At 40.5% G+C, this 26,514-nt stretch overlaps 1 protein-coding gene across 4 annotated transcripts in view; it reads right to left on the bottom strand.

Annotated features, from left to right (window-relative positions):
- Positions 1-25,742, bottom strand: part of LOC121387803 (solute carrier family 15 member 2-like) — a 64,360-nt gene extending 38,618 nt beyond the window's left edge. The window contains exons 1-6 of one of the 4 annotated variants that reach the window (XM_041519013.1): positions 25,221-25,742; positions 23,942-24,009; positions 16,575-16,642; positions 10,025-10,118; positions 574-715; positions 289-366 (exon numbers count right to left, since the gene is read on the bottom strand). In XM_041519013.1, the coding sequence (XP_041374947.1) occupies positions 289-366; positions 574-715; positions 10,025-10,118; positions 16,575-16,642; positions 23,942-23,999 (440 nt within the window). In that variant the 5' untranslated portion in view covers positions 24,000-24,009; positions 25,221-25,742. The remainder of the gene's footprint in view (positions 1-288; positions 367-573; positions 716-10,024; positions 10,119-16,574; positions 16,643-23,941; positions 24,010-25,220) is intronic. The other 3 variants (XM_041519012.1, XM_041519011.1, XM_041519014.1) reach the window with 3 other exon arrangements.
- Between the last annotated feature and the right edge of the window lie 772 nt (positions 25,743-26,514).

Raw genomic sequence — 26,514 nt, 5'->3', positions numbered from 1 at the left:
AACGGGTAGCATCTATGACAACCCTAGTTGCGCAAAAAATTCGAGTACTTTTTTTTTACAGGTACCCCCATACATGTTTCAAGCACAAGGCTACTTGACACAGTGGTACTAAATGAAATAAAAATGCATAAATTTTTTTGCCCAGATAAAATAATTTTTTCTTTACAACCAATACACACTCACATTTATCACCAATCACAGGACTTGTGCTATCAAAAGTTGGGTGTACCTCGACCCAGCCGGAAGTTATTTGGTTTAGTACTACCTATAATACAGATTTAAACTCACTTTTCTTTTGGTGGTAACGCTGTCAGAGCCAGGATGACATTGCCGATGCAGTACACTATAGACAGATACATTATGGTTCTGCAAAAAATAAAAATAAATGAACTAACAAACAACCAACCAAACAACAACAACATACCAGTGGCGTAGGAAGGTGCCAAAAAGGGGGGGGGGGGGGCACATTTTTATATTTACACACTGTTACACTATTATAATGCAAATACAGTCAAACCTCCCCCCCCACACACACACACAACTGCCAAGTAATAACGTCTGGATGTTTCTTACCTGTATCTGCCAATGTAACCGTCGGCAATGATGGCGCCGAGAATAGGAGAGAAATATGCCAGCATGCTGGTCACGTGGAACAGTGCCACACCATCGTTCTGACTGAAACCGAGCCAGTTGGTGAGGTACAGCACAAGAATAGCTGAAATAAATGAACGGATGGATGAATGTCTAACAACACCCCAGCACAAAAAACCACATCTATCGGCAACTGGGTGTCAAACAAAGGTAGCAGCTACCCCAGAGAACAAAACTGAAAATCCCAGCGTGATGTGAAACAATTTTAGAGATAATTTTCTAGTCAGGTCAGGTCAAAGGTTTTAATGTGCATATTCGGAACAAGCAGATGTTGGGTCAGTGATCCTGGTCAGAGAGATGGATAGCCACACCATCCACAGGATCGTCAATGCCCTTTTCGGCAAGGACTACCAGAGTGTCATCACCATTTTCGACAACAAGAGATGGAAGCACTTCATCTCTCCCCCCCCCCCCCCCCTTGCTGGTTCTCCACTCATCAATCAGCTCATCATACGCCAACCTCCAAGAACTTTTATTTTATTTTATTTTTTTATAAATTGACACTTTATTTTGACAGCCCATCAAAATTGCTCAAAACACCTTAAAACCTTTTCGGCTGAGCTTTTTAGATTTCAACTTTTTAGCACACGTTTTTTGTGGCCAGACAAGAGTATAGAGTGAATCAGGTCATTTTTGGTCTTAGGTCTCTGACCTAACTTCTAAATTTCTATTCCAAATTCCACCCACCTCAAACTTCCTGTTCCGGACTTAGTCAATGGCGATGTCGGAGGTTAAGCCCGAGACAGGCGTGTTCGAAACCATTGTGGTATATGAACATGTAAAAACGGTTCAAAGTCAAATATTGTAGTGCACACCTGATATGGGTGCAAGTGTCGACTTTCGCAGGCTCCTTCGTCCAGGACAGGAAAGGGTTTGAAGTGGGTGGGAAAAATGGTCGCCCACACTGGCAGGACAGGAAAGGGTTTGAGGTGGGTGGGAGAGGGGGTCGCCCACACTGGCAGGACAGGAAAGGGTTTGAGGTGGGTGGGAGAGGGGGTCGCCCACACTGGCAGGACAGGAAAGGGTTTGAGGTGGGTGGGAGAGGGGGTCGCCCACACTGGCAGGACAGGAAAGGGTTTGAGGTGGGTGGGAGAGGGGGTCGTCCACACTGGCAGGACAGGAAAGGGTTTGAGGTGGGTGGGAGAGGGGGTCGTCCACACTGGCAGGACAGGAAAGGGTTTGAAGTGGGTGGGAGAGGGGGTTGCCCACACTGGCAGGACAGGAAAGGGTTTGAGGTGGGTGGAAAAGGGGGTCGCCCACACTGGCAGGACAGGAAAGGGTTTGAGGTGGGTGGGAGAGGGGGTCGCCCACACTGGCAGGACAGGAAAGGGTTTGAAGTGGGTGGGAGAGGGGGTCGCCCACACTGGCAGGACAGGAAAGGGTTTGAGGTGGGTGGGAGAGGGGGTCGTCCACACTGGCAGGACAGGAAAGGGTTTGAGGTGGGTGGGAAAAATGGTCGCCCACACTGGCAGGACAGGAAAGGGTTTGAGGTGGGTGGGAAAAATGGTCGCCCACACTGGCAGGACAGGAAAGGGTTTGAGGTGGGTGGGAAAAATGGTCGCCCACACTGGCAGGACAGGAAAGGGTTTGAGGTGGGTGGGAGAGGGGGTCGCCCACACTGGCAGGACAGGAAAGGGTTTGAAGTGGGTGGGAGAGGGGGTCGTCCACACTGGCAGGACAGGAAAGGGTTTGAGGTGGGTGGGAAAAATGGTCGCCCACACTGGCAGGACAGGAAAGGGTTTGAGGTGGGTGGGAGAGGGGGTCGCCCACACTGGCAGGACAGGAAAGGGTTTGAGGTGGGTGGTGGTCGCCCACACTGGCAGGACAGGAAAGGGTTTGAAGTGGGTGGGAGAGGGGGTCGTCCACACTTGCAGGACAGGAAAGGGTTTGAGGTGGGTGGGAAAAATGGTCGCCCACACTTGCAGGACAGGAAAGGGTTTGAGGTGGGTGGGAAAAATGGTCGCCCACACTGGCAGGACAGGAAAGGGTTTGAGGTGGGTGGGAAAAATGGTCGCCCACACTGGCAGGACAGGAAAGGGTTTGAGGTGGGTGGGAAAAATGGTCGCCCACACTGGCAGGACAGGAAAGGGTTTGAGGTGGGTGGGAGAGGGGGTCGCCCACACTGGCAGGACAGGAAAGGGTTTGAAGTGGGTGGGAGAGGGGGTCGTCCACACTGGCAGGACAGGAAAGGGTTTGAGGTGGGTGGGAGAGGGGATCGCCCACACTGGCATGTGCAATGGAGCTACCAAAGGAGTAAAGTCACATTGAAAATGTTCCGTAATTTCTTGAAGGTAATTTTGACGCACAATTTAGAATGGTTCATCAAATTTGAAAATGGAGCTAATTGGTTGCTTTGAATTAGTTGATCGAAAGGTAGCTCCTTGCTGGAACCTTTTGGGATTGGGTAGAGTCGGTCAGTATTCTTTTGAGATGGAACTAAAAGGCAGGATTCAATGTACTGTTGATAAAAAAAAAAAAAAAGGCTGAATTGACAAACTGGGAATAATGTGTTATGGGGGGGGGGGGGGGGGGGTGGGGGGTGGAATCAAAAATGGCTTCCGCCAACATATGCTTTAAGTGAACCAAGTGGTTCATCAAAAAAAGAGAAAAAAAAAAGTTTGTTTTGTTTAACGACACTACTGTATCACACTGATTAATAAATCATCGGCTATTGGATGTCAAACATTAGATAATTCTGACTCGTAGTTAACAGAGGAAACCCGCTACATTTTTCCATATGTAGCAAAGGATCTTTTATATACACTTTCCCCACAGACAGGAAAGCACATACCATGACCTTTGATATACCAGTCGTGGTGCACTGGCTGGAACGAGAAATAGCCCAATGGGTCCACTGATGGGGATCGATCCCCCAAATGACCGCGCACCAAGCAAGTGCTTTACCCCTGGGCTACATCCCGCCCCAAACTCTAGAAGAAGACAGACTTCAGGGAAACACTGATGGACAACGATGGGCAGGTGATAAGTGAATAATTGACAAATACTGAACAAAAAAAAGTAAAGTTTATTTTATTTAACGACGCCACTAGAGCACACTGATTTTTTATCTTATCGTCAAACATAAGGTCATTCTGACACTGTTTTTTTTAGAAGAAACCTGCTGTCGCCACACAGGCTACTCTTTTACGACAGGCAGCGAGGGATCTTTTATTTGCACTTCCCACAGGCAGGATAGCACAAACCATGGCCTTTGTTGAACCAGTTATAGATCACTGGTCGGTGCCAGTGGTTTACACCTACTCACTGAGCCTTGTGGAGTACTCACTCAGGGTTTGGAGTCGGTATCTGGATTAAAAATCTCATGCCTCGACTGGAATCCGAACCCAGTACCTACCAGCCTGTAGACCGATGGCCTAACCACGACGCCACCGAGGCTGGTAATATTGAACAAATAGCACAGTGCTGTATATGATTATTTATCTTTGATGATCTTGCACTGGAATTTTAACTTAGTGAAATGATTAAAAAAATGTTGAATATTTGTCACACAGACGTATGATCATCAGGTGAAATTCAAGAGATAAAACCAGTAAAAATCAATGATTATAAAAAATGGCACACAGTATATTGTGGATCAGCTGGTGCTATGTAGCTGTTAACATGTGCTGCCAAACATGAGTACATGCCTGTAATTACCAATATCACATCCTGGTCAAATCAGATGGGCAACAGCTGTGAAATCATTTAATAAAGCACTTGCTCTTAATCAGTGAATAACCTACCACAGCTGTTGGGTTTCCTTTGCTGCTTTTGTGTGTTTGTGCGAATGTATGCCGTCTGCCATGTGTGTGTATGTTTTTGCATGTGTGTGAATGTGTGTATGTGTATATTAGCGCAAATCTGTGATTCCAAGTCACATAATATTGCAATAAAAGGATATCAAATTCTTCAAAAATCACAAAAACCCTCCTGTTCCTAATCTCCAGTGGTAAAAAGCTTCCAGAAGCACGAATGATCCCCATCACATATCTAAGCTATTTCAGAGCCCCATAACGAGTGTAACAAAGACCATGGTATGTACTATCCTGCCTGTGTCGTTTCCTCTCTAATTATTAGTGTGGCCCTTAACTAAAAAAAATTATGTCATATAACCATAAATAGAAATTGTGTTGAGTGTGTTATTAAACATACTGATGGAACGCATTGTGCTGTAGACAAAATTTAATTCACTGCTAGCTTAGAAATGTCTATAAAACAGAAACATGTAATACCCATAATTTATTACCCATATGGTTAAAAAAAAGAAAGAAGTGTTTTATTTAACGACGCACTCAACACATTTTATTTACGGTTATATGGCGTCAGACATATGGTTAAGGACCACACAGAATTTGAGAGGAAACCCGCTGTCGCCACTACATGGGCTACTCTTCCGATTGGCAGCAAGGGATCTTTTATTTGCGCTTCCCACAGGCAGGATAGCACAAACCATGGCCTTTGTTGAACCAGTTATGGATCACTGGTCGGTGCAAGTGGTTTACACCTACCCATTGAGCCTTGCGGAGCACTCACTCAGGGTTTGGAGTCGGTATCTGGATTAAAAATCCCATGCCTCGACTGGGATCCGAACCCAGTACCTACCAGCCTGTAGACCGATGGCCTGCCACGACGCCACCGAGGCCGGTATATAGTTAAAAGTATCTTGATTCATATCAAAGTGATACGTCCCACTAGAACGCCAAGTGGGACGTACGTAACACTTCGACTTACAGGAACATCAACCAAACGAGTCGAGTGATATAAATTAAGATAAGATATGAAATGGAAAGCTTGTTTAATATTCTATATATCCATGTCATAAACCCATTTTATATTTTTGTGTATTAACCCAGTTAATATTTTTTTGCTGTCCGTGGGTCATTTGTTTACAAACTAACAAGACCTCTATACCTGAGCATAATTTCTTCATAAGATTTAGTTAAAAGTGTGTGATGTCAAACTAGTTACTACAATTGCGTTAATTGTAATGATGTCATATTACCAATTAAATGACCAATTAACATATTACATTATTTTAGAAGTGTTGTGTTATAGGATAATGAATGAATGAATGAATGAATGAATGAATGTTTAATGACACCCCAGCATGAAAAATACATCGGCTATTGGGTGTCAAACTATGGTAAATGCAAAACAAATAAAGTGATGATCAACATCAATATAAAAATTCAAGATTTAAATAAAAACAGTGTAAAGAACTACCCCTGGCCTCCAGAGGTCGAACCCGAGGTAGACATGCTCGAAACCGTAGTGGTATATGAGCATGTTAAAAATATTACGTTACATTACGTAAAGAACTGTGCAAAAATACAAATATCACAAATAGATACCGACTTTTACTCAAAATTTCAATTGTATCTCTAAGAAAACAAGGGGATTTGTGCTGTATTGGCCATTCTCAAAGAGAATGTTACACCCCTGCACCACGGTGAGGTTACAGCATGCGCAGGGGTGTTATAGGATAAATAGGATTTGCTAATCTTGTTTTTCTAAGAGCCGTGACAAATACCGATTACCAAAGATCTTGGTTGATATTTATCATATTAAACCCGCCACTTGTGATGTATTCTCTTATTGGTTTCCATCAGTATAAAACATTTCTCCTTCATTCCTCGAGGCGGGACGTAGCCCAGTGGTAAAGCGCTCGCTTGATGCACGGTTGGTTTGGGATCAATCCGCGTCGGTGGGCCCATTGGGCTATTTCTCGTTCCAGCCAGTGCACCACGACTGGTATATCAAAGGCCATGGTATGTACTACCCTGTCTGTGGGATGGTGCATATAAAAGATCCCTTGCTGCTAATCGAAAAGAGTAGTCCATGAAGTGGCGACTGCGTGTTTTCTCCCTCAATATCTGTGTCATCCTTAACCATATGTCCGACACCATATAACAGTAAATAAAATGTGTTGAGTGCGTCATTAAATAAAACGTTTCCTTCCTTTCCCTTCATTCCTCCTACCTTAAAACATAACAAACATCTCTCCCCAACAAACATCTCTCCCCCCAACAAACATCTCTCCCCAACAAACATCTCTCCCCAACAAAAGATCCCAAAGCTTAGTTTCCTTTTGAGATGAAAGAAAAAGAAGCCAAAATCAAACCTTCAGAGGTAAAAAAGTTAATAGAAAAAGGAAGGAAGTGTTTTATTTGACGACGCACTCAACACATTTTATTTACAGTTATATGGCGTCAGACATATGGTTAAGGACCACAGAGGTATATAGAGAGATGAAACCCGCTGTTGCCACTTCATGGGCTACTCTTTTCAATTAGCAATAAGGAATCTTTTATATGCACCATCCCACAGACAGGATAGTACATACCATGGCCTTTGTTACACCAGTGGTGGAGCACTGGTTGGAACGAGAAATAGCCCAATAGGTCCACTGGTGTGGATCGATCCTAGACTGACTGTGCATCAAGTGAATGCTTTACCACTGGGCTACGTCCTGTCCCCCCCCCCCCCCCCCCTCCGAAAAGTTAATAGAATTGGTACGTGAGCTGTAATATACTACTCAAAAGAATTTAAGGGTCAAAAATTTATAACCAAATAAGTTTCAGAGTGTATTAGATTGATGATGTAAACCACACCAAATTTTTTATTTATTGTTCCATATTTACAAAACCCCACAAATAAACGTCACTGTATACAAGAAAGTCACATGACATGCTGTCAAAGTTGAAGGTTGTCAAACATGGATTTTACACATTAGAACATTCGTTTAATAGTGTGTAAATCCACCCCTGGCGCGAATACACTCGACACATCGTTGCCTCATGCTGTTGATCAGACGTCTGAAGAACTCTTGGGGAATGGCCTGCCACTCTGCCAAAGAAGTTGACCCAGATCATGAAGGTTGCCGGAGGGGCATGGTTATCCCGAACTAATTCGTCCCAGGCGTTCTCTATTGGGGCCAAGTCAGGCGAATATGCTGGCCAATCCATCCTGGCGATACCTTGTTGTCTGAGAAAGTCTGTTACCACCCTGGCGCGGTGGGGTCTGGCATTGTCATCCTGCAGAACTGCCCCGCCGCCAATCTGCTGAAGGCCTGGGAGAACCAACGGCTGGATAATCTCAGTCAGATAGCGGATTCCATTCAGATTGCCATCCACCACATAGAGGGGGGTCCTGTGGTGGACAGAGATGCCGCCCCACACCATGACGCTGCCACCACCGAATCGGTGACATTGTCTAACGTTAACGTCAGCGAATCGCTCCCCAGGACGTCTGTAGACACGAACCCGACCGTCGTTGAACTGGAGACTAAACCTGGACTCATCAGTGAACATCACTCGACCCCACTGAACACGTTGCCACCGCAGATAAAGTGTGCACCAGTGACGTCTGGCCGTTCTGTGACGTGGTAGGAGTGGTGGTCGAACAGCCTGGCGATGGCAGCGTAGATTATTGGCTCTCATGACGATTTCGTATGGTTTGATCAGACACTCGAGTTCCAGTCGCAGTCCGCAGATTGTCACGTAATCGGTGTGCAGTGGTTGTGCGTTGATGTAGAGCCATATTGGTGATGTAGCGGTCCTCTCTATTTGTAGTGCTTCGGGGTCTTCCCGAAAGTGGACGATTTCGAACAGAATTCGTTGCTTGGTACCGTTGCCACAGTTGGCCAACGACACTCTGACTGACACCAAGTCTCAGAGCAACATTTCTTTGCGTATTGCCATCCTGAAGCCAAGCAATAGCCCTTCCTCGATCTTCGATAGTCAGTTGACGTCGTACCATTGTAGAATTTGGAGTGTGCACCGTACACGAACGCAAGCTCCAATTATACGGAAATTCAGCATTGGGAACATGGAATACACATGCAAAGCGTGCAAATGAAGCGCTTTGTGAAAAAGCAAGTTATGGGCACTTAGCAGACCTTTCGCTTTCGCCCTAATTTACATGCAAATGTAAGCATGTTTTTGCCATTAGAACTAGTCGACAGTGTCAATGACAGTGGATTTTAATTCATTTATGGGTTGCTTAGACCCACTTTCGTCAAAATGGAACAATACCATGCGTGACATTATGGTCTAGCTAATATAATTGACATTCAGAAAATAATGTCGAAAATATCGTCTGACCCTTAAATTCTTTTGAGTAGTATACATCATATGCTGTGGCTATAATGATTAACAGTTTATCAAAAAACAAATATTGATCCATACACATCTTGGATACGTTTGGAGATGTTTAAAACTTGTTGCGAAATGAATATAAAAATGTATTGCTTACCATATCCAGTGAAACCTCTCAAAACCGGGCCCTCTGTAAACCAGAATTTCCCCAAAACCGGACATTTTTCATGGTCTGTTTCTTAAAATCAGTACAGAACTTAACCTCTCTAAACCAGATACCTCTTAAAACTGGACATTATACTTGGTCCCTAGAGTGTCCGGTTTAGAGGGGTTTCACTGTATATGTAATCTAGCAAGCCGAATACCACATTACCATGCCGCATAAGTAAACCGTGTAACCTTGCCGCAATCATGTACATGGAATCTTAGATTTAGTTGGTAGTAATTAAGACGGAAGATGTCACGAATGCAGTCTCTGTGTATATCCCTGCACCAACCTGGCATCCTCGTTCTCTGCCGCTAATAAAGCTGGTCTGACCCACGGCACTAACTAACGACTGCCGATAGTAGGGGTGCATAGTAGGTGGTTACAAGTGCCTCTTAACAATGCCAGAAGTAACTACTGAACACTCCCCGAAATGGTCAGACTAAGCCCACAGCTAAAAGCTGATGGGGAACAGGTGTGTGGCACAGATAGCCACAAGAGACAAGCACCAGTCGCGGTTGGAGAAACAAGGACTGGGATGTGGAGGTGGACAGCGAAAGAAGTTGAAAGATAGGAGGAGTTGCCAGATCGGGAAGAAATGAGATGGAATTCAAAAGAGAGAAAGGAAAGGGGGCATTGGGATAAAAAAATAATAATAATAAAAAATAATAATAAAAAATAAAAAAAGATAAAAAAAAGATTAAAAAACAGACGGAAGATGTCAGATTCTGATGATGGAATTCAGTAGAGAGAAATGAAATGGAACACCATCTGCTTTCCTAGTGTTTCAGGAAGATATGAAGCACTTTGTTTGTTAAAGTTATCAGGAAGTCTATATTTGGCTCTGATGAGAGTCATCTCACTCTTTTTGTATCCCCATTGTTGTGTTAATTTTTGTGATACATCCATGAAACTGGTTTTCGAAGCAATACTGGGTACCATTGCATGTGTCCATTCATGACGTTTATCCCATACATGCAGCACAGTTGGATCAGCGACAAAGTCCGCTCTGACTGTAGTTACAGGGATTAAAAAGAGAAATAATACATTTTATACGATGTCAGTTAAATACCTCTCAGTCCATAGTAACAGAAGCGTTCACAGAACTCGGTGCCAAGAATGAAGTAGATGCTAGCTGGGTACTGAGACTTTCTCGTAAAGATGTTCTGAAAATACAATTTTACACCAGATACCAGTAAGAAAAGAAGGAAAGAAAGAAATGTTTTATTTAACGACGCACTCAACACATTTTATTTACGGTTATATGGCGTTAGACATATGGTTACGGACCACACAGATTTTGAGAGGAAACCTGCTGTCGCCACTACATGGGCTACACCTACCCATTGAGCCTTGCAAACTTAGGAATGTCCCTTTAATGGAAAGAAAGAAAGAAATGTTTTATTTAACGATGCACTCAACACATTTTATTTACGGTTATATGGCGTCAGACATATGGTTAAGAACCACACAAATTTTGGGAGGAAACCCGCTGTCGCCACTACATGGGCTACTCTTCCGATTAGCAGCAAGGGATCTTTTATTTGCACTTCTCACAGGCAGGATAGCACAAACCATGGCCTTTGTTGAACCAGTTATGGATCACTGGTCAGTGCAAGTGGTTTACACCTACCCATTGAGCCTTGCGGGGCACTCACTCAGGGTTTGGAGTCGGTATCTGGATTAAAAATTCCATGCCTCGACTGGGATCCCAACCTAGTACCTACCAGCCTGTAGACCGATGGCCTGCCACGACGCCACCGAGGCCGGTGCTTAAGAAAGAATGAATAGAAACATTAACAGAATAGGGAGCACATCAATTAATTAATCTTTGGCTATTGGATGTTAAACATTTAGTAATTCTGACATACAGTCATCAGATGAAACACGTTACATTTTTCCTAATTCAACTTATTTTTGTGCTTATATCCAATTAAGATTCAAGCACACTGTCCTGGACACACACCTCAGCTATCTGGGATGTCTGTTCAGGACAGTGGGTTAGTTGTTAGTTGGTTAGTGGTTAGTGAGAGAGAAGAGGGTGTAGTGGCCTTACACCTACCCAGTGAGTCGTTAAGAACTCGCTCTGGGTTGGAGGATGCGAACCCTGTACCTACCAGCCTGTGGTCCGATAGCGTAACCACTGTGCCACCGAGGCCGGTATTTTTCCTAATGCAGCAAGGGATCTTTCATATGCACATTCCCACAGACAGGATAGCACACACCATGGCCTTTAACCAGTTGTGGTGCACTGGTTGAAATAAGAAAAAAAACCCCCAATCAGTTGAATGAATCCACTGAGGTGGTTTGATCCTGCGACATTGGCACCTGAAGCAAGCACTCAACCCACTGAGCTAAATCCCTCCCCTGGGGAGGAATTGATTTACATTTAATATAGCAATTTGTTTTTCCTGCAGGACAATAACTTGCTCAATGCAGGTTATGTTTTACAGATTAAATTATCATGGTAACAGGTGCATCAAATATCGGTCACAGTGGTTGAATTGTATACATCCATGTACATATTATGTTTTATGTGATTACATGTATCTGATAAAAAAAAATATGTGTGCAAGTGAATATAATGGAAAACAAATATATATATATTAATGCATGAGCGAAAGTGCCATACAAAATCTGTGGAATGAGTTTGGGAATTATTTTACTCTCCAAGTGAGAGTGAGAGGTATAAAACAAACAAATTCCATAATATGCTATCCTGTCTGTGGGATGGTGCATATAAAAACATCCCTAGCTACTAATGGAAACATGTAGCGGGCTTCCTCTCTGTGACTATATGTCGCAGTTACCGCATGTTTGAAATCGAAAAGCTGATGATAAATCAATGTGCTCTAGTGGTGTCGTTACACAGAAACAAACTTTACGTTTCACACTGACAAAATACTGGTGCTAGGTGAGCAATCACATGAATTTTCAAATAAAATTTATTTTATTGCAAGATGATGAATTTTTAATTTTTCCATTAGTAGCAAGGGATCTTTTATATGCTCCATCCAGCAGACAGGATAGCACATACCACGACCTTTGATATACCAGTCAGGGTGCACTGGCTGGAACAACACCGATGGGGATCAATCCCGAACCGACCACGCACCAAATGGGCGCTTCATCAGAGGGCTATGTCGTGCCCCCCACAATGGAGAATAATAAATATTTGAATGGTCAAAGAGCCAAACAATATCGAAAAAAAAGAAAAAAAAAAGATTTTGAATTTGCTGCTTGATCACCTAAAATTCTCTATGCAATTGTGGACAAGATCATGAGTAATCAGTCAGCTTTAATTCCTTGTGAAGACTAATGTTCATATTAGGCTACTTACATGTGATATCAATGAATAATTGTAGTTAACAGGGTTTTTTTTTTAAACAAACGGGGGCGAGGTGTAGCCCAGTGGTAAAAGTGCTCGCTTGATGCGTGGTTGGTTTGGGATCGATCCCCGTCAGTGGGCCCACTGCGCTATTTCTCATTCCAGCCAGTGCACCTCGACTGGTATATCAAAGGCCGTGATATGTGCTATCCTGTCTATGGGATGGTGCATATAAAAGATCCCTTGCTGCTAATCGAAAAGATTAGCCCATGAAGTGCCGACAGCGGGTTTCCTTTCTCAGTATCTGTGTGGTCCTTAACAATATGTCTGATGCCATATAACTGTAAATAAAATGTGTTGAGTGCGTTGTTAAATAAAACATTTCTTTTTTTGTAAACAAATAAATGTGAACACTGTAGTAAACTACATGGTACACTTGCAACTACACATGTTTGATGATGAATCTTTAATTACAGCATGTATGTAAATGTTCATATTAAAGTTAAAATTGTTTTGTTTAATGACACGACTAGATCAGCACATTGATATAGTAATCATCTGCTGTTGGACATTAAATTTTGATATGCAGCCTCCGAGAGAGAAGCTGCTATATTTTTCCATTAGTAGCAAGGAATCTTTTATAATCACCATCCCACAAATAGGACAGCACATACCATGGCCTTTAATATATGAGTTGTGGTGTACTTGGCTGGAACGAGAAATAGCCCAGTGGACCCACTGACAGGGTTTGATCATATCAAGCGAGTGCTTGTACTGGGTATAACACTGATAAGTAAGAATGATAAATGTGTAAGTGTCAGCTGAATGCATATTGACAGTTTCAGAACAAACTGTCAGACAAACCGACATAAATGTCATTTTGTGCTACAAGCAGTCAATATATATGTACATGTATGCATATATGCACCTGCATGGACCGGTGTGTAAATACACAACACTGAGTGCATTGATTAACAATTCACAGTACTATGCTTATATGTATATGAAGGAAGAAATGTTTTATTTAACGACACACTCAGCACAATTTATTTACGGTTATATGGCGTCGGACATATGGTTAAGGACCACACAGATATATATGTATATGAACACACACACACACACACACACACACACAAGAGTGCAACGTCTTTCTAGACCAGACACCCATGCGACCAAGTAATAAGTTTGGTTTTAAGAGGTATCTAGTTTAGAGAGGTTATTTTCTGTTCAGATAGACCGGCCTCGGTGGCGTCGTGGCAGGCCATCGGTCTACAGGCTGGTAGGTACTGGGTTTGGATCCCAGTCGAGGCACGGGATTTGTAATCCAGATACCGACTCCAAACCCTGAGTGAGTGCTCTGCAAGGATCAATGGGTAGGTGTAAACCACTTGCACCGACCAGTGATGCATAACTGGTTCAACAAAGGCCATGGTTTGTGCTATCCTGCCTGTGGGAAGCGCAAATAAAAGATCCCTTGCTGCTAATCGGAAGAGTAGCCCATGTAGTGACGACAGCAGGTTTCCTCTCAAAATCTGTATGGTCTGACGCCATATAACCGTAAATAAAATGTGTTGAGTGCGTCGTTAAATAAAACACTTCTTTCTTTTCTGTTCAGATATTTAAAAAGGGGCTATCCGATTTTACTGGTGTGTGTGTGTGTGTTGTTTTTTTGTTTTGTTTTTTTGTTTATTTATATATAAATCACGTAGGAAAATACAGAAAAATAAAAACTTGAGAAATGGAACGTGGAAATATATATATGTGTGTGCATATTAATATACACACATTTTCATGTTCCATATGCAATGAATAAAAAGTCAGTATTCATTTTACATCTCTCGTGAACAGAATTATAGTGCCTATATAAATGACAAAATTGTGGCTGGTTGCCAAGCAACGTACTGTGCATCCATTAAACAGGTGTTTAACGACACCACTAAGAGTACACTGATTTATTAACCAGAGTTCACCTTGCCCACTGCCAAATTAGGTAATTTTTACACAAAATGGCTACAATAATTAGTAGTTGGCTAATAAAGTCTGTATAAATTAGCCCATTTTGAATCGTTTTAACTGGAGGAATTACAGTTAAAATTTCCCTACATGATCGATTATGCACAATCGGAGCCAAACTGATAAATTTTCAATTATAACTAATCACTGGAACATCACTAAATATAACGGCATGCATGCCTGTGAAAAGTTAAAGTTGTTTTGTTTAACAACACCACTAAAGCACATTGATTAAATAATCATCGGCTATTAAATGTCAAACAAGGTAATTCTGACACATGGTTATCAGAGGAAACCTGCTACATTTTTCCTAATGCAGCAACCAATCTTTTATATGCACTTTGCCACAGACAGGAAAGCACATACAACGGCCTTTGACCAGTTGTGGTGCACTGGTTGGAATGAGAAAAAAATCCAATCAGTTGAATGGATCCACTGAGGTGGTTCGATCCTGCAATGCAAGCACCTCAGGCAAGCACTCAATTGACTCAGCTATAAATCCCACCCGGTCTGTGAAAAGAGTACTAAATATTACAAACACGATACCGTGACTCTACCCCAAGCCTTGCCACTGGTTTTCTCAGTTAAATCCCACCCAGCCTGTGAAAAAGAGTACTAAATGTTACAAACACAATACCTTGACTCTACCCCAAGCCTTGCCACTGATTTTCCCAGTTAAATCCCACCCAGCCTGTGAAAAAGAGTACTAAATGTTACAAACACAATACCTTGACTCTACCCCAAGCCTTGCCACTGATTTTCTCAGTTAAATCCCACCCAGCCTGTGAAAAAGAGTACTAAATATTACAAACACAATACCGTGACTCTACCCCAAGCCTTGCCACTGATTTTCTCAGTTAAATCCCACCCAGCCTGTGAAAAAGAGTACTAAATGTTACAAACACGATACCTTGACTCTACCCCAAGCCTTGCCACTGATTTTCCCAGTTAAATCCCACCCAGCCTGTGAAAAAGAGTACTAAATGTTACAAACACGATACCTTGACTCTACCCCAAGCCTTGCCACTGATTTTCTCAGTTAAATCCCACCCAGCCTGTGAAAAAGAGTACTAAATATTACAAACACAATACCGTGACTCTACCCCAAGCCTTGCCACTGATTTTCTCAGTTAAATCCCACCCAGCCTGTGAAAAAGAGTACTAAATGTTACAAACACAATACCTTGACTCTACCCCAAGCCTTGCCACTGATTTTCTCAGTTAAATCCCACCCAGCCTGTGAAAAAGAGTACTAAATGTTACAAACACGATACCTTGACTCTACCCCAAGCCTTGCCACTGATTTTCTCAGTTAAATCCCACCCCGGCTGTGAAAAAGAGTACTAAAAGTTACAAACACGATACCTTGACTCTACCCCAAGCCTTGCCACTGATTTTCTCAGTTAAATCCCACCCAGCCTGTGAAAAAGAGTACTAAAAGTTACAAACACGATACCTTGACTCTACCCCAAGCCTTGCCACTGATTTTCTCAGTTAAATCCCACCCAGCCTGTGAAAAAGAGTACTAAATGTTACAAACACAATACCTTGACTCTACCCCAAGCCTTGCCACTGATTTTCTCAGTTAAATCCCACCCAGCCTGTGAAAAAGAGTACTAAATATTACAAACACAATACCGTGACTCTACCCCAAGCCTTGCCACTGATTTTCTCAGTTAAATCCCACCCAGCCTGTGAAAAAGAGTACTAAATGTTACAAACACGATACCTTGACTCTACCCCAAGCCTTGCCACTGATTTTCTCAGTTAAATCCCACCCCGGCTGTGAAAAAGAGTACTAAAAGTTACAAACACGATACCTTGACTCTACCCCAAGCCTTGCCACTGATTTTCTCAGTTAAATCCCACCCAGCCTGTGAAAAAGAGTACTAAAAGTTACAAACACGATACCGTGACTCTATCCCAAGCCTTGCCACTGATTTTCTCAGTTAAATCCCACCCAGCCTGTGAAAAAGAGTACTAAATGTTACAAACACAATACCTTGACTCTACCCCAAGCCTTGCCACTGATTTTCTCAGCTATAAATCCCACCCCGTCTGTGAAATGAGTACTAAATGTTACAAACACAATACCTTGACTCTACCCCAAGCCTTGCCACTGATTTTCTCAGCTATAAATCCCACCCCGTCTGTGAAATGAGTACTAAATGTTACAAACACAATACCTTGACTCTACCCCAAGCCTTGCCACTGATTTTCTCAGCTATAAATCCCACCCCGTCTGTGAAATGAGTACTAAATGTTACAAACACAATACCTTGACTCTACCCCAAGCCTTGCCACTGATTTTCTCTGGTCGGCCATCACTGCTTAGAAGTGCATCTTCTATAAGAAAAAAAATTAAGAAAAAATTTAAGAGAAACAAAGTAAAGTTTTGTTTAACAACACTACTAGAGCACATTGATTTATTAATCATTGGCTAGTGGATCGATGTCAAACATTTGGTAATTTTGACATAAGAGTCTTAGAAAGTAAACCTGCTACATTTTTCCATTAGTAGCAAGGGATCTTTTATATGTACCATCTCACAGACAGGATAGTACATACCATGGCCTTTGATACACCAGTCGTGGTGCACTGTCTAGAATGAGAAATAGCCCAATGGGCCCCATCAACGGGGATCAATCCTAAACTGACCTCGCATCAAGTGAGTGTTTTACCACTGGGCTATGTTAAGAAAAACAAATAAACAGAATAAACAGACATATACATGTATAGATCTGTATCCTCAAAACACTCTTAGCAGAAATTCTGTGGGTATAGAAGGCCATTTTAAAAAAAATTGAAAACATTTAATTATAGATACAATACTTACATTGTACATGTGCCAGCCTACAGGTCAATGGCATTGGAAGCATGTATATATATATATATATATATATATATATATATATATATATATATATATATATATATATATATATATATATATCAGCATCATGTCATAAATAAGTTTATCAATATAATCAATTATTTCAAACTAAGTCTTACATGCATGCACAAACAAGTTTCAACAAACACAGCCATTAATACATTAATATGGTAGTCAGTCTTTACATCTCCGAACACCTGCCGGCCTGAACTGCTGCCCACTACGTTGTGCACCTGTCTGCTAATGTGCACTCAGTTACCTACATGTACTTATAGTTCTCGCTTCATGTCTGATGGGCCGCAGGATCGAGCATCCTCAACGGGCTGTTTTCCCCATCCCAACAATGTACTGCCCCTTGATTGTTACATCAAAGGCTGTGGTATATACTGTCCTGTCCAAGGGAAAGTGCATATAAACTTAAAACAACCCATACAATTGCCCATGGTAATCGACAATGCCATAGAATTTTAAATTCTTCTCGGTACTTTTTTGCTCGGTAATTTTTCGTCCACATCATGTTTCTTTTACTGTTAAATGTTTTTCTTAATTGTAAAGGATGTATATAAAAGATTGCTTTGCTGCTTTAATAGTAGCAGTAACCTATGTAGTGAGAGTGTGTTTATCCTTTTCACAATGTAGTCTTGAAGAGGAAACCTGTTACATTCTTCCATTAGTAGCAAGGAATGAAAACATATCCCACAGACAGGATAGCTCATACCACAGCCTTTGATATGGCAATTGTGGTGCATTTACTGGAACGAGAAATAGCCCAAATGGGCCCACCAACAGGGATCGATCCTAGCCCGACCGCACATCAGGCTATTTAATTTCATAAATGATATTTTGTTAGAAAATAACTAGATTTCTGCCATTTTTTTTAAGTTTAATAGATCATTTGAGGAAACTTTCTGCTGACCCAGAGTTCTGTTCACGATGTCATTTACAATTGTACATCATGGGTTATGAGCTTTTCATTATAGAATGAGTGAGGCACAAACATTTTGCAGTTAGTAATAAATCTCGGAATTACAGGTTTTTCATTGGTCCCTCTATTACTACTTTGTTCTTGTATCAATCTAATTAAAATTAGCTCCACTATTAATTCGGAATATTTTCAAATTATTTTTAAATCAATGGCAGGATTCTGCAAGTAAAGTTTTTATTGGTGGACATGAGCTCCAACTGGCTGCTGTTAGATCCACATGTAATAGTTCTTGTATGTTTATACTTCATTTTAAAATAAAAAGACTGCATATTACATAACTTTGAATGAATGAATGAAATGTTTTATTTAACGATGCACTCAACACATTTCATTTATGGTTATATGGCATCAGACCACAGATATTGAGGGAGGAAACCCGCTGTTACCACTTCGTGGGCTACTCTTTTCGATTAGCAGCAAACAATCTTTTATATCACCATCCCACAGACAGGATAGCACATACCATGGCCTTTGAGGTACCAGTCGTGGAGCACTGGCTGGAGTGAGAAATAACTCAATGGACCCACTATTGGGGATTGATCCCAAACCGACTGCACATCAAGTGAGCACTTTACCACTGGGCTACATCTCGCCCCTAACTTTGAATGAACTACAGTGAAACCTGTCCAAACCAGACCCTGTACAAACTGGAATCCTGTCAAAACCTGCCAAGTTTCATGGTCCTAATTTTCTAAATTCTAAAACGTGACCATCTAAACACAGGATCCTTCTAAGCTGGACAAATATATTAGGTCCCCGGAGTGATTCGGTTTAGACAGGTTTCACTGAACATGATTACAGGTTATTCCAGGAATGCTTACATTATTCAGGGGCCTCGCTTAGGATTTTCAGGTGGTACACACTTTTTCGGCAATGGAAGGAAGGAAATGTTTTAAAGACTGCATATTACATAACTTTGAATGAATGAAAGAAATGTTTTCTTTAACGACGCATTCAACACATTTTATTGATGGTTATATGGCATCGGACAAATGGTTAAGAACCACACAGATATTGAGGGAGGAAACACGCTGTCGCCACTTCATGGGCTACTCTTTTCGATTAGCAGCAAGGGATCTTTTATATGCACCATCCCACAAACACAGTAGTACATACCACGGCCTTTGTTACACCAGTTGTGGAGCAATGACTGGAAGGAGAAACAGCCCAATGGGCCCACCGACGGGAATCGATCCTAGATCGATTGCGCATCAGGCGAGCACTGTACCACTGAGCTACGTCCCAGCCCTTTTTCGGTGATGGAATAAAATACATATACTTACACGCATTTACATCATATATTTTAATAATAATAAAAAATATTTGTAATCTCAGGTGATATGCAGCTGCGTATATGGAAGCTAGGCCTCTGTGATTGGTAGAAGATGGGGAGGGGATCCACTGGAATGATAAAAATAGGAGTGGTAGGTGGTCAAGTTTTTAAAATTTGTTTTTGTTGTTAAATGAGACTATAAAATTACTCAGCTATTAAAGTGGTAGGTGTAGAAATTAAACTGTGTCCCCAGTCCATGTAGCACCCCAGGCTAAACTTCTGGAACAGTTAACCCTAATGTACAAATAAATAGAATAAATTAAACAAACATGTGAAAGTCACAGACCCTAGTTTCAACCCGTGAAAACCGACACTGCATGCTTGGTTAATCTATACTGAAAGACAAGTTAAGGCAGGTCTTGATAACCAATATTTAAAGGAATGTAAACAATTTATCATTCTACTTGATTTTTCAAGAATACTATTTGTATGATTTTTTCATTGGCCCTTTCTTGAAATGTAATCCCCAAGTGTTTATGACTTTTTTACTTTAGATACCTGTAGATTGTTAAAATTTAAATTGAGATGAACAGGTTAATTTTTACGATTAAATAACATTGTTTTGGGGGGTTTTTCAGATCTAAATTTCACAACCATTGGTCTGCCCACTTACTTATTTTTGTTAAATCGCGATTTAACACCGTTTCACAAAGATGAGGATTTTCCACTTCAATATAAAGTGATGTGTCATCAGCAAATAGACATATATTGGACTCAATGTCCGTAACAATATCATTAATATAGATTATAAATAATAGAGGACCAAGAACAGAGCCCTGTGGAACACCTGCAGTTATGTCCAATGATTCAGTAGTATGGCCACCAATTACTACCTGTTGCTAACGTTCAGATAAATAACTAGAACCCCAAGATAAAAGTTTACCTCTGATGCCAATTGTAGCTAATTTATAATATATAATAAGCCTTTATGCCATACTCTATCAAATGCTTCACTAATATCGCAAAAGACTGCTTGAACCTCCTTCGCTTCATCCAGAGACTTCGTAATACAATTATAAAAAAAACAGTAGTTGGTTGACCGTAGAATCACCTGGAATGAAGTCTGCTTGATATTTACCATTATCTTTAAAAAAAATAACTAACGAGAATAACTAACGAGCTATGAGGAGTTATGAATTACCTGTCCCGAGTGAATGAATGTTGTAAACCCGAGCCTTTGGCAAGGGTTTTACAACATTCATTCACGAGGGATAGATAATTCGTAACTCCTCGTAGCGAGTTGGTTATTCTCTTTATTACCCATTGTCAATTTTAACTGATTTTTAATGTAAAAATTCCTTTGCAGTCTACAACAAAGCCATCAGCCATTATGTCCTATAGTATTACGCGCATTACATGACATAATGTAAGTGACATCATAGCGAAACGGCGTTCTTTTTACAGCTAAATGTTTACAGTACCCCGGTACAAAATAATACAACTGTATTTGCATTTGAAAATAATTATTTTTATATATTACTAAAACCGCTGTTTATGAAAATATACCATTTCATGTTTACGAAACAAATGATTCCATTTGTTTTTGTAAATCTTTGTAGATCATATAACGTATGTATTATATGAATGAAAGTAAAGTTCCGGCCATGGCAAGCAGGCAACGAAACGTCGTGATTTTTAAGCCAGCCAATCAGTGGCTGTAGAAGCAATATGCACACTGTGCAGAGATCGAAAAAATATTACCCCGTATATTTGAGCCCATATGGGTAATAAATTTAAATAAACATTTTTCAAAAAGCTTGGAGATGTACGTTACTAGTTACAGATATAGGTCTGTAATTTGTACATTAGTGGACATTTCCTTTCTTATAGATTCCTTTCTTATAGAAGTATGAAAATCACAATTTTCTAGTGCTAGATTAAAAGTTGCGTCAGAAGAGAAGTGAGTTCATGTGATAGCAATTTCAAGAGTTTGTTACTAGTATGATCTGGCCCCATGCTTATAAACCTTAAAGTCTAGACTTTAATAAAGTCCAGACTTTAATGTCACAGCAACGCCATTCAAATAGCATTACGTTAAAGTCTGGACTTAGTCTAGACTTTAAATTTTATAAGCATGGGCCCTGGTCCAATTGATTTGTTTGTATCAATAGATGTTAAAACATCATTTACATCTTGTTCAGTAAGAGTTATATACTACTAATTGATTTGTTTGTATCAATAGATGTTAAAACATCATTTACATCTTGTTCGGTAAGAGTTATATACTACTAATTGATTTGGTATACTTAGCTGATCCTAGAAGAAGTAGTTTTGGGTTATTTAGTGTAGATTGTTTAATAAAAAAGTGATTAAAAGTACCTGCCATTTCTTTTGGTACGGAAATAATATTGTTGTCAACAACTAGCGGCGGAATTAATAGTAGAGCTAATATTTTTAATGTTTATTTACAATATTCCACCATGCTTTATTACCAAAAGTCTCAAGGTTATTGATCTTATCATCTAACTTTTTATCACATTCTATTTTAGCTTTATGTATTTCAGATATTACTTCGTTACATTTCCTCCTAAACAGTTCCCAGTCGATTGGTCTATTTTGTCATTTAGCTTGCTGGTGAATTCTCCTCCTTTTCCTTATAAGTCAATGAATATGACCATTCATAAATGGTTTATCGCTAGGATGAATAGTAGTCTTAGTAGGAATGAATAATGATGTAGAATCTAAAAGTAATACACTAAATTTTTTAGTGATTGTATTTACACCTGTAGTTGGACTGGAAAAGGTTATCCCACTCATATTCTGCAATATATTTTTTCAAGTTAACAACTTCTGTTTGGGAGTAATCGTAGAGAGTTTTTTTTTTTAAATCCTTGTCTGTTTAAATTATTAGTTTTTGAACCAATCTGAACACTGACTGGGGGCATGATAACTACAAAAAGGGAATTAAAACTTCAGTTGATGTTACAAACAGAGGAAGGACACAACAATCAAGTCCAGTGTCGTTCGGCTATCGATCATTAGTAATTCTAGTTGGCTTATTTATCAATTGAGAAAGCTGGAGTCGATTACATGCTTGCTCAATTTTGGGATGTGGTTTATCAAGGACATTTACAGTGAAGACTCCAACCATTATAAGTTTATTAATTTGTTGATCCATACTACAATTGAATGAGTCTTCAATCAAATCCCAATAGGTTGCAGTTTTATCAGGAGCTCGACAGAAGGTACCCGGTACCTGCTAAGTATTTACAATTATTACAATTCAACTCAATCCAAAGAGCTTCCAGTCCTGCTGTATTTAAATCTAATCTATGTTTAACTACAATATGTTTTTTAACAAAAACAGAAACACCGCCCCAATTGTTAACCAATCTATCATTCCTGTATGGTTCCTTAAAGCCATGTTTTGTTATTGTTTCATTCGGAATTTCAAGTGTTAAATGAGTCTCTGAAATGGCAATCATATCAAAGGTCCGTCCACTATTCATATACATAAACACATGTACTTGTAACGTCCATAACTGAAGACAAAGACAGAATTGTTTGAGTACAAGCCCCTGAAAACTGCAAGAGAGTAGCCCATGAAGTGGCGACAGCGGGTTTCCTCTCTCAATATCTGTGTGGTCCTTAACCATATGTCCGATGCCATATAACCGTAAATAAAATGTGTTGATTGAATTGATTGAAACATATTTTATTGCTTTTTAAAGAACAAATGGATTAGGCACAAGTTACACAACTTACTAGGCCTTCTCCAATAAAACGTGTTGAGTGTGTCATTAAATAAAACATTTCATTCCTTCCTGAAAATTGCAACAGAACAATTGTTTCATTTACTAATTTAATATAATTTTGCTTAACCTAGAGTATATATATATATATATATATATATATATATATATATATATATATATATATATATATATATATATATATATATATATTTTGCATATTAAATTAAAGACATCAATTAGGTGGACATAATGGCTGGGTCACACAAAAAGGAAATGGGTTACCTGAATTTGCTTTTGGGTAACCAATAAATGGGTAACGCAAATTATCAGAGGCCTGTAGTGATTAGAATTTGACTTAGTGTCAACATCTGGTCAAGAGACAGAGAGAGAGAAGAAACCCACTTGTCATACATGTATGTAGACTTTCCTAATGAAAGAGTAGCAAGGAATCTTTTATATGTACTTTTCAATAGAAAGGACAGTACATACCAGTCTCTGACGCATCAATTGTGGGGTCCTTGTTCGAATGGAAAAAAGTCCCGAGTCCACTGAAGGGGATTGTTCCTATGACCCACTGCACCTCAGATGAACACTACCACTGCAACACATCCCTCCCCCGAAGTCCAGACAAGACAAAGGTTATGTTCCAAAGTGGTCATAGACAACACAGAGGTATGCACACACATGACATGCAGATGCACAGGACATGCACAAATGACATTGCTGTCACCATTCCTACCTTCCCTAACAGTCTGCATATCAAACAAAATGTCTTCCTCCTCCTCACTGCCAAGCATTCTCCTCAAGCTGCTTTCAAGAAAAACCCAATTAACAATATAATAAACAACCCAAGCAATTAAGAAACTAACAATGGCAAACAAAATATGGAACAGAAAAACAGACTCCATGGCATTTTCCACGGCAGTTTTACGGTGATATGTAACCATGGGATTTAATTTATCAGTATCACAATTAAAAAACAATTTAGAAAAAAAAGAAGAAAAGTAACATAGATCTTTTATATGCACTTTTCCACAGACAGGCCAGCACATACCATGGCCTTTGATATACCAATCATGGGACACTGGTTGGGATGGTAAAAACCCCCCAATCAAAACCCTAGTCCACTGAGGCGATTCGATCCTATAATTTACTGTGATGGGAAATAATAAGCCTTTGTACTCCTGCAGTTCAAGAGCTAAGCAGACATTTGGACAGTTATGATCGCTCTCTCAATCAGAGATAATTGTACAGCGAAAACAGGGAATGGCTGACTACCAAATGGTAGGCAAATATTCCCGCTCTAATACAAAAATAATCCTGTTTGACACTATACACTGTCTTGTTTCTTCCTGTAAGTGTGTATTAGTTGTTACTATGTGAAATAATTGTTAACTCGTAAATGATAATATGCAAAGATATAAAAGTATCAAACATAGAAGTTTTTTTGTATTAGAGGGGGGATTTTGACCATGTGATAGGCAGCCATTCTGTGTTTTCACTAAACAGTTATCTCTAGCTGAGAGAATGATCATAACAGTCCAAATGTCCGTCTAGCTCTCGAACAGCAAAGTACTCGGGATAGGAAATAATACAAACATATGGTAGGTTTCACATCTAACATAAAATGTATTTACTTATTTTCTGCCCCTTTGGCTGAAAAACATTCACAGTATGAGTAATCCTGAGCAAAATACTGTAAAACAGGTACTTTTTTTATATTTTGCCTAAAATGATGAACTACACTGATAAGACAATTAAAACCTGACATTTTTCTTTATATTTTAACAAACTTGAAAGTTTTAACTTTTTTTAAGTGTTGTTAAATTAGTTATCTAAAAGTGGGCGGTATTGTTAGATGTTAGTATTTATGTCTAACATTCAACATACAGTAAGCAAGAAATTAAATAATGCTTTAAAAAACAAAAAACAAACCAAAAGAAAAGAAAAGAAAAAAAAAATGAAAGGAAGAAAAAAACGAAATGATAAAAATAACAGCAAAACCAAAGAAAACAAACCGTTGACAACCATCTTGGATATTGTAGGTACGTCACCTGAAGATTGGGATAATGATCCGTAACTGCTCATCCTAAAGAGGCGGAACCTAAGAAACCATACTGCATACACAACGGGACTAAGTTACAGTGAGCGACAGTGTAACTCGACATTCAATACTTGACCCGAGTTGTCAACATTTGACGTCACTCCATGATTTGCTGACATCTGCAACAGGTGCAAAACACCAACTCAAATTCACCATATGATAATGCACCCAAACAGGTACTGGCTACCTGCCAAAGTAATAAAATATGTAAAATATTAAAGAATCCGACTACATTCATGCACATAAAGTTGGTTTACAAACACCGGCGGTAATTTGAGAATAAAATTAGAAAGCGAAAGTGTGAAAAGCGTCAAAATACACGTTGAGCGCCCTCTTCTGGAAATTCGAGAAGCAACGAGAGTGGTTTCCCCCCCACCCACTTGTTTTGAAGATAAGGTCAAGTCAGGTCAGAGGGTTTTACAGGCACAGAGCTCAAGCTGTTGTAGCGCATGCCTGCCATGGACACAGGTACCGGCCTCGTTATAAGTGTGTGTGTGTGTGTGTGTGGGGGGGGGGGGGGGGGGTCCGCCAAAATTATTTCTTAATACATGTTTTAAAACGTGTTATAGGCCCTACCTATAAACACTACAACTAAATATACTCTTCAAAAGAAGAAACGCAAAACCACATTGTCGTAACATTTGGAGAATTGATTTAATTATTGAATGGTGAGTCCGATAATTACCAAATGTTGCAGGATTGTTCACAATTCACTCTAGTCCATTGTGAGTAAGTGATAGGACACACCACCAAGGTCAAGGTCATCTGGAGTCAATACCGGGTGTGGCCTCCGCGTGTGTTGACAACTGCCTGGCACCGCCTGCCCATTGAAGCAACCAGAGTACGGATGACGTCCCGGGGGATGGTGGCCCACTCGGCCTGCAAGGCTGCTGCCAGCTCGGGCAGGGTCTGGGGCTGTGGTTGTCGCTGTCGGAGGCGTCGGTCCAACTCGTCCCATAGATGCTCAATTGGGTTCAAATCCGGTGATATCGATGGCCAAGGAAGGACATTAATGTTGTTGTTCTGTAGGAAAGCCGTTGTGAGACGTGCTGTGTGAGGCCTGGCGTTGTCATCTTGGAACACTGCGTTGGCGTTGGCCATAACTGGAACGATGTGTGGCCGGAGGATCTGGTCAATGTAGCCCTGTGCATTCAGGTTGCCCTGCACGTGGACCAGGTCAGTTCTGCCAGTGTGTGAGATGGCTGCCC

This window comes from Gigantopelta aegis, chromosome 13, assembly GCF_016097555.1.
Source record: "Gigantopelta aegis isolate Gae_Host chromosome 13, Gae_host_genome, whole genome shotgun sequence".
Classification (NCBI taxonomy): Eukaryota; Metazoa; Mollusca; class Gastropoda; order Neomphalida; family Peltospiridae; genus Gigantopelta; species Gigantopelta aegis.
Note: the sequence above shows the minus strand (reverse complement) of the source record. Positions and strands in the feature narration are given on the sequence as shown.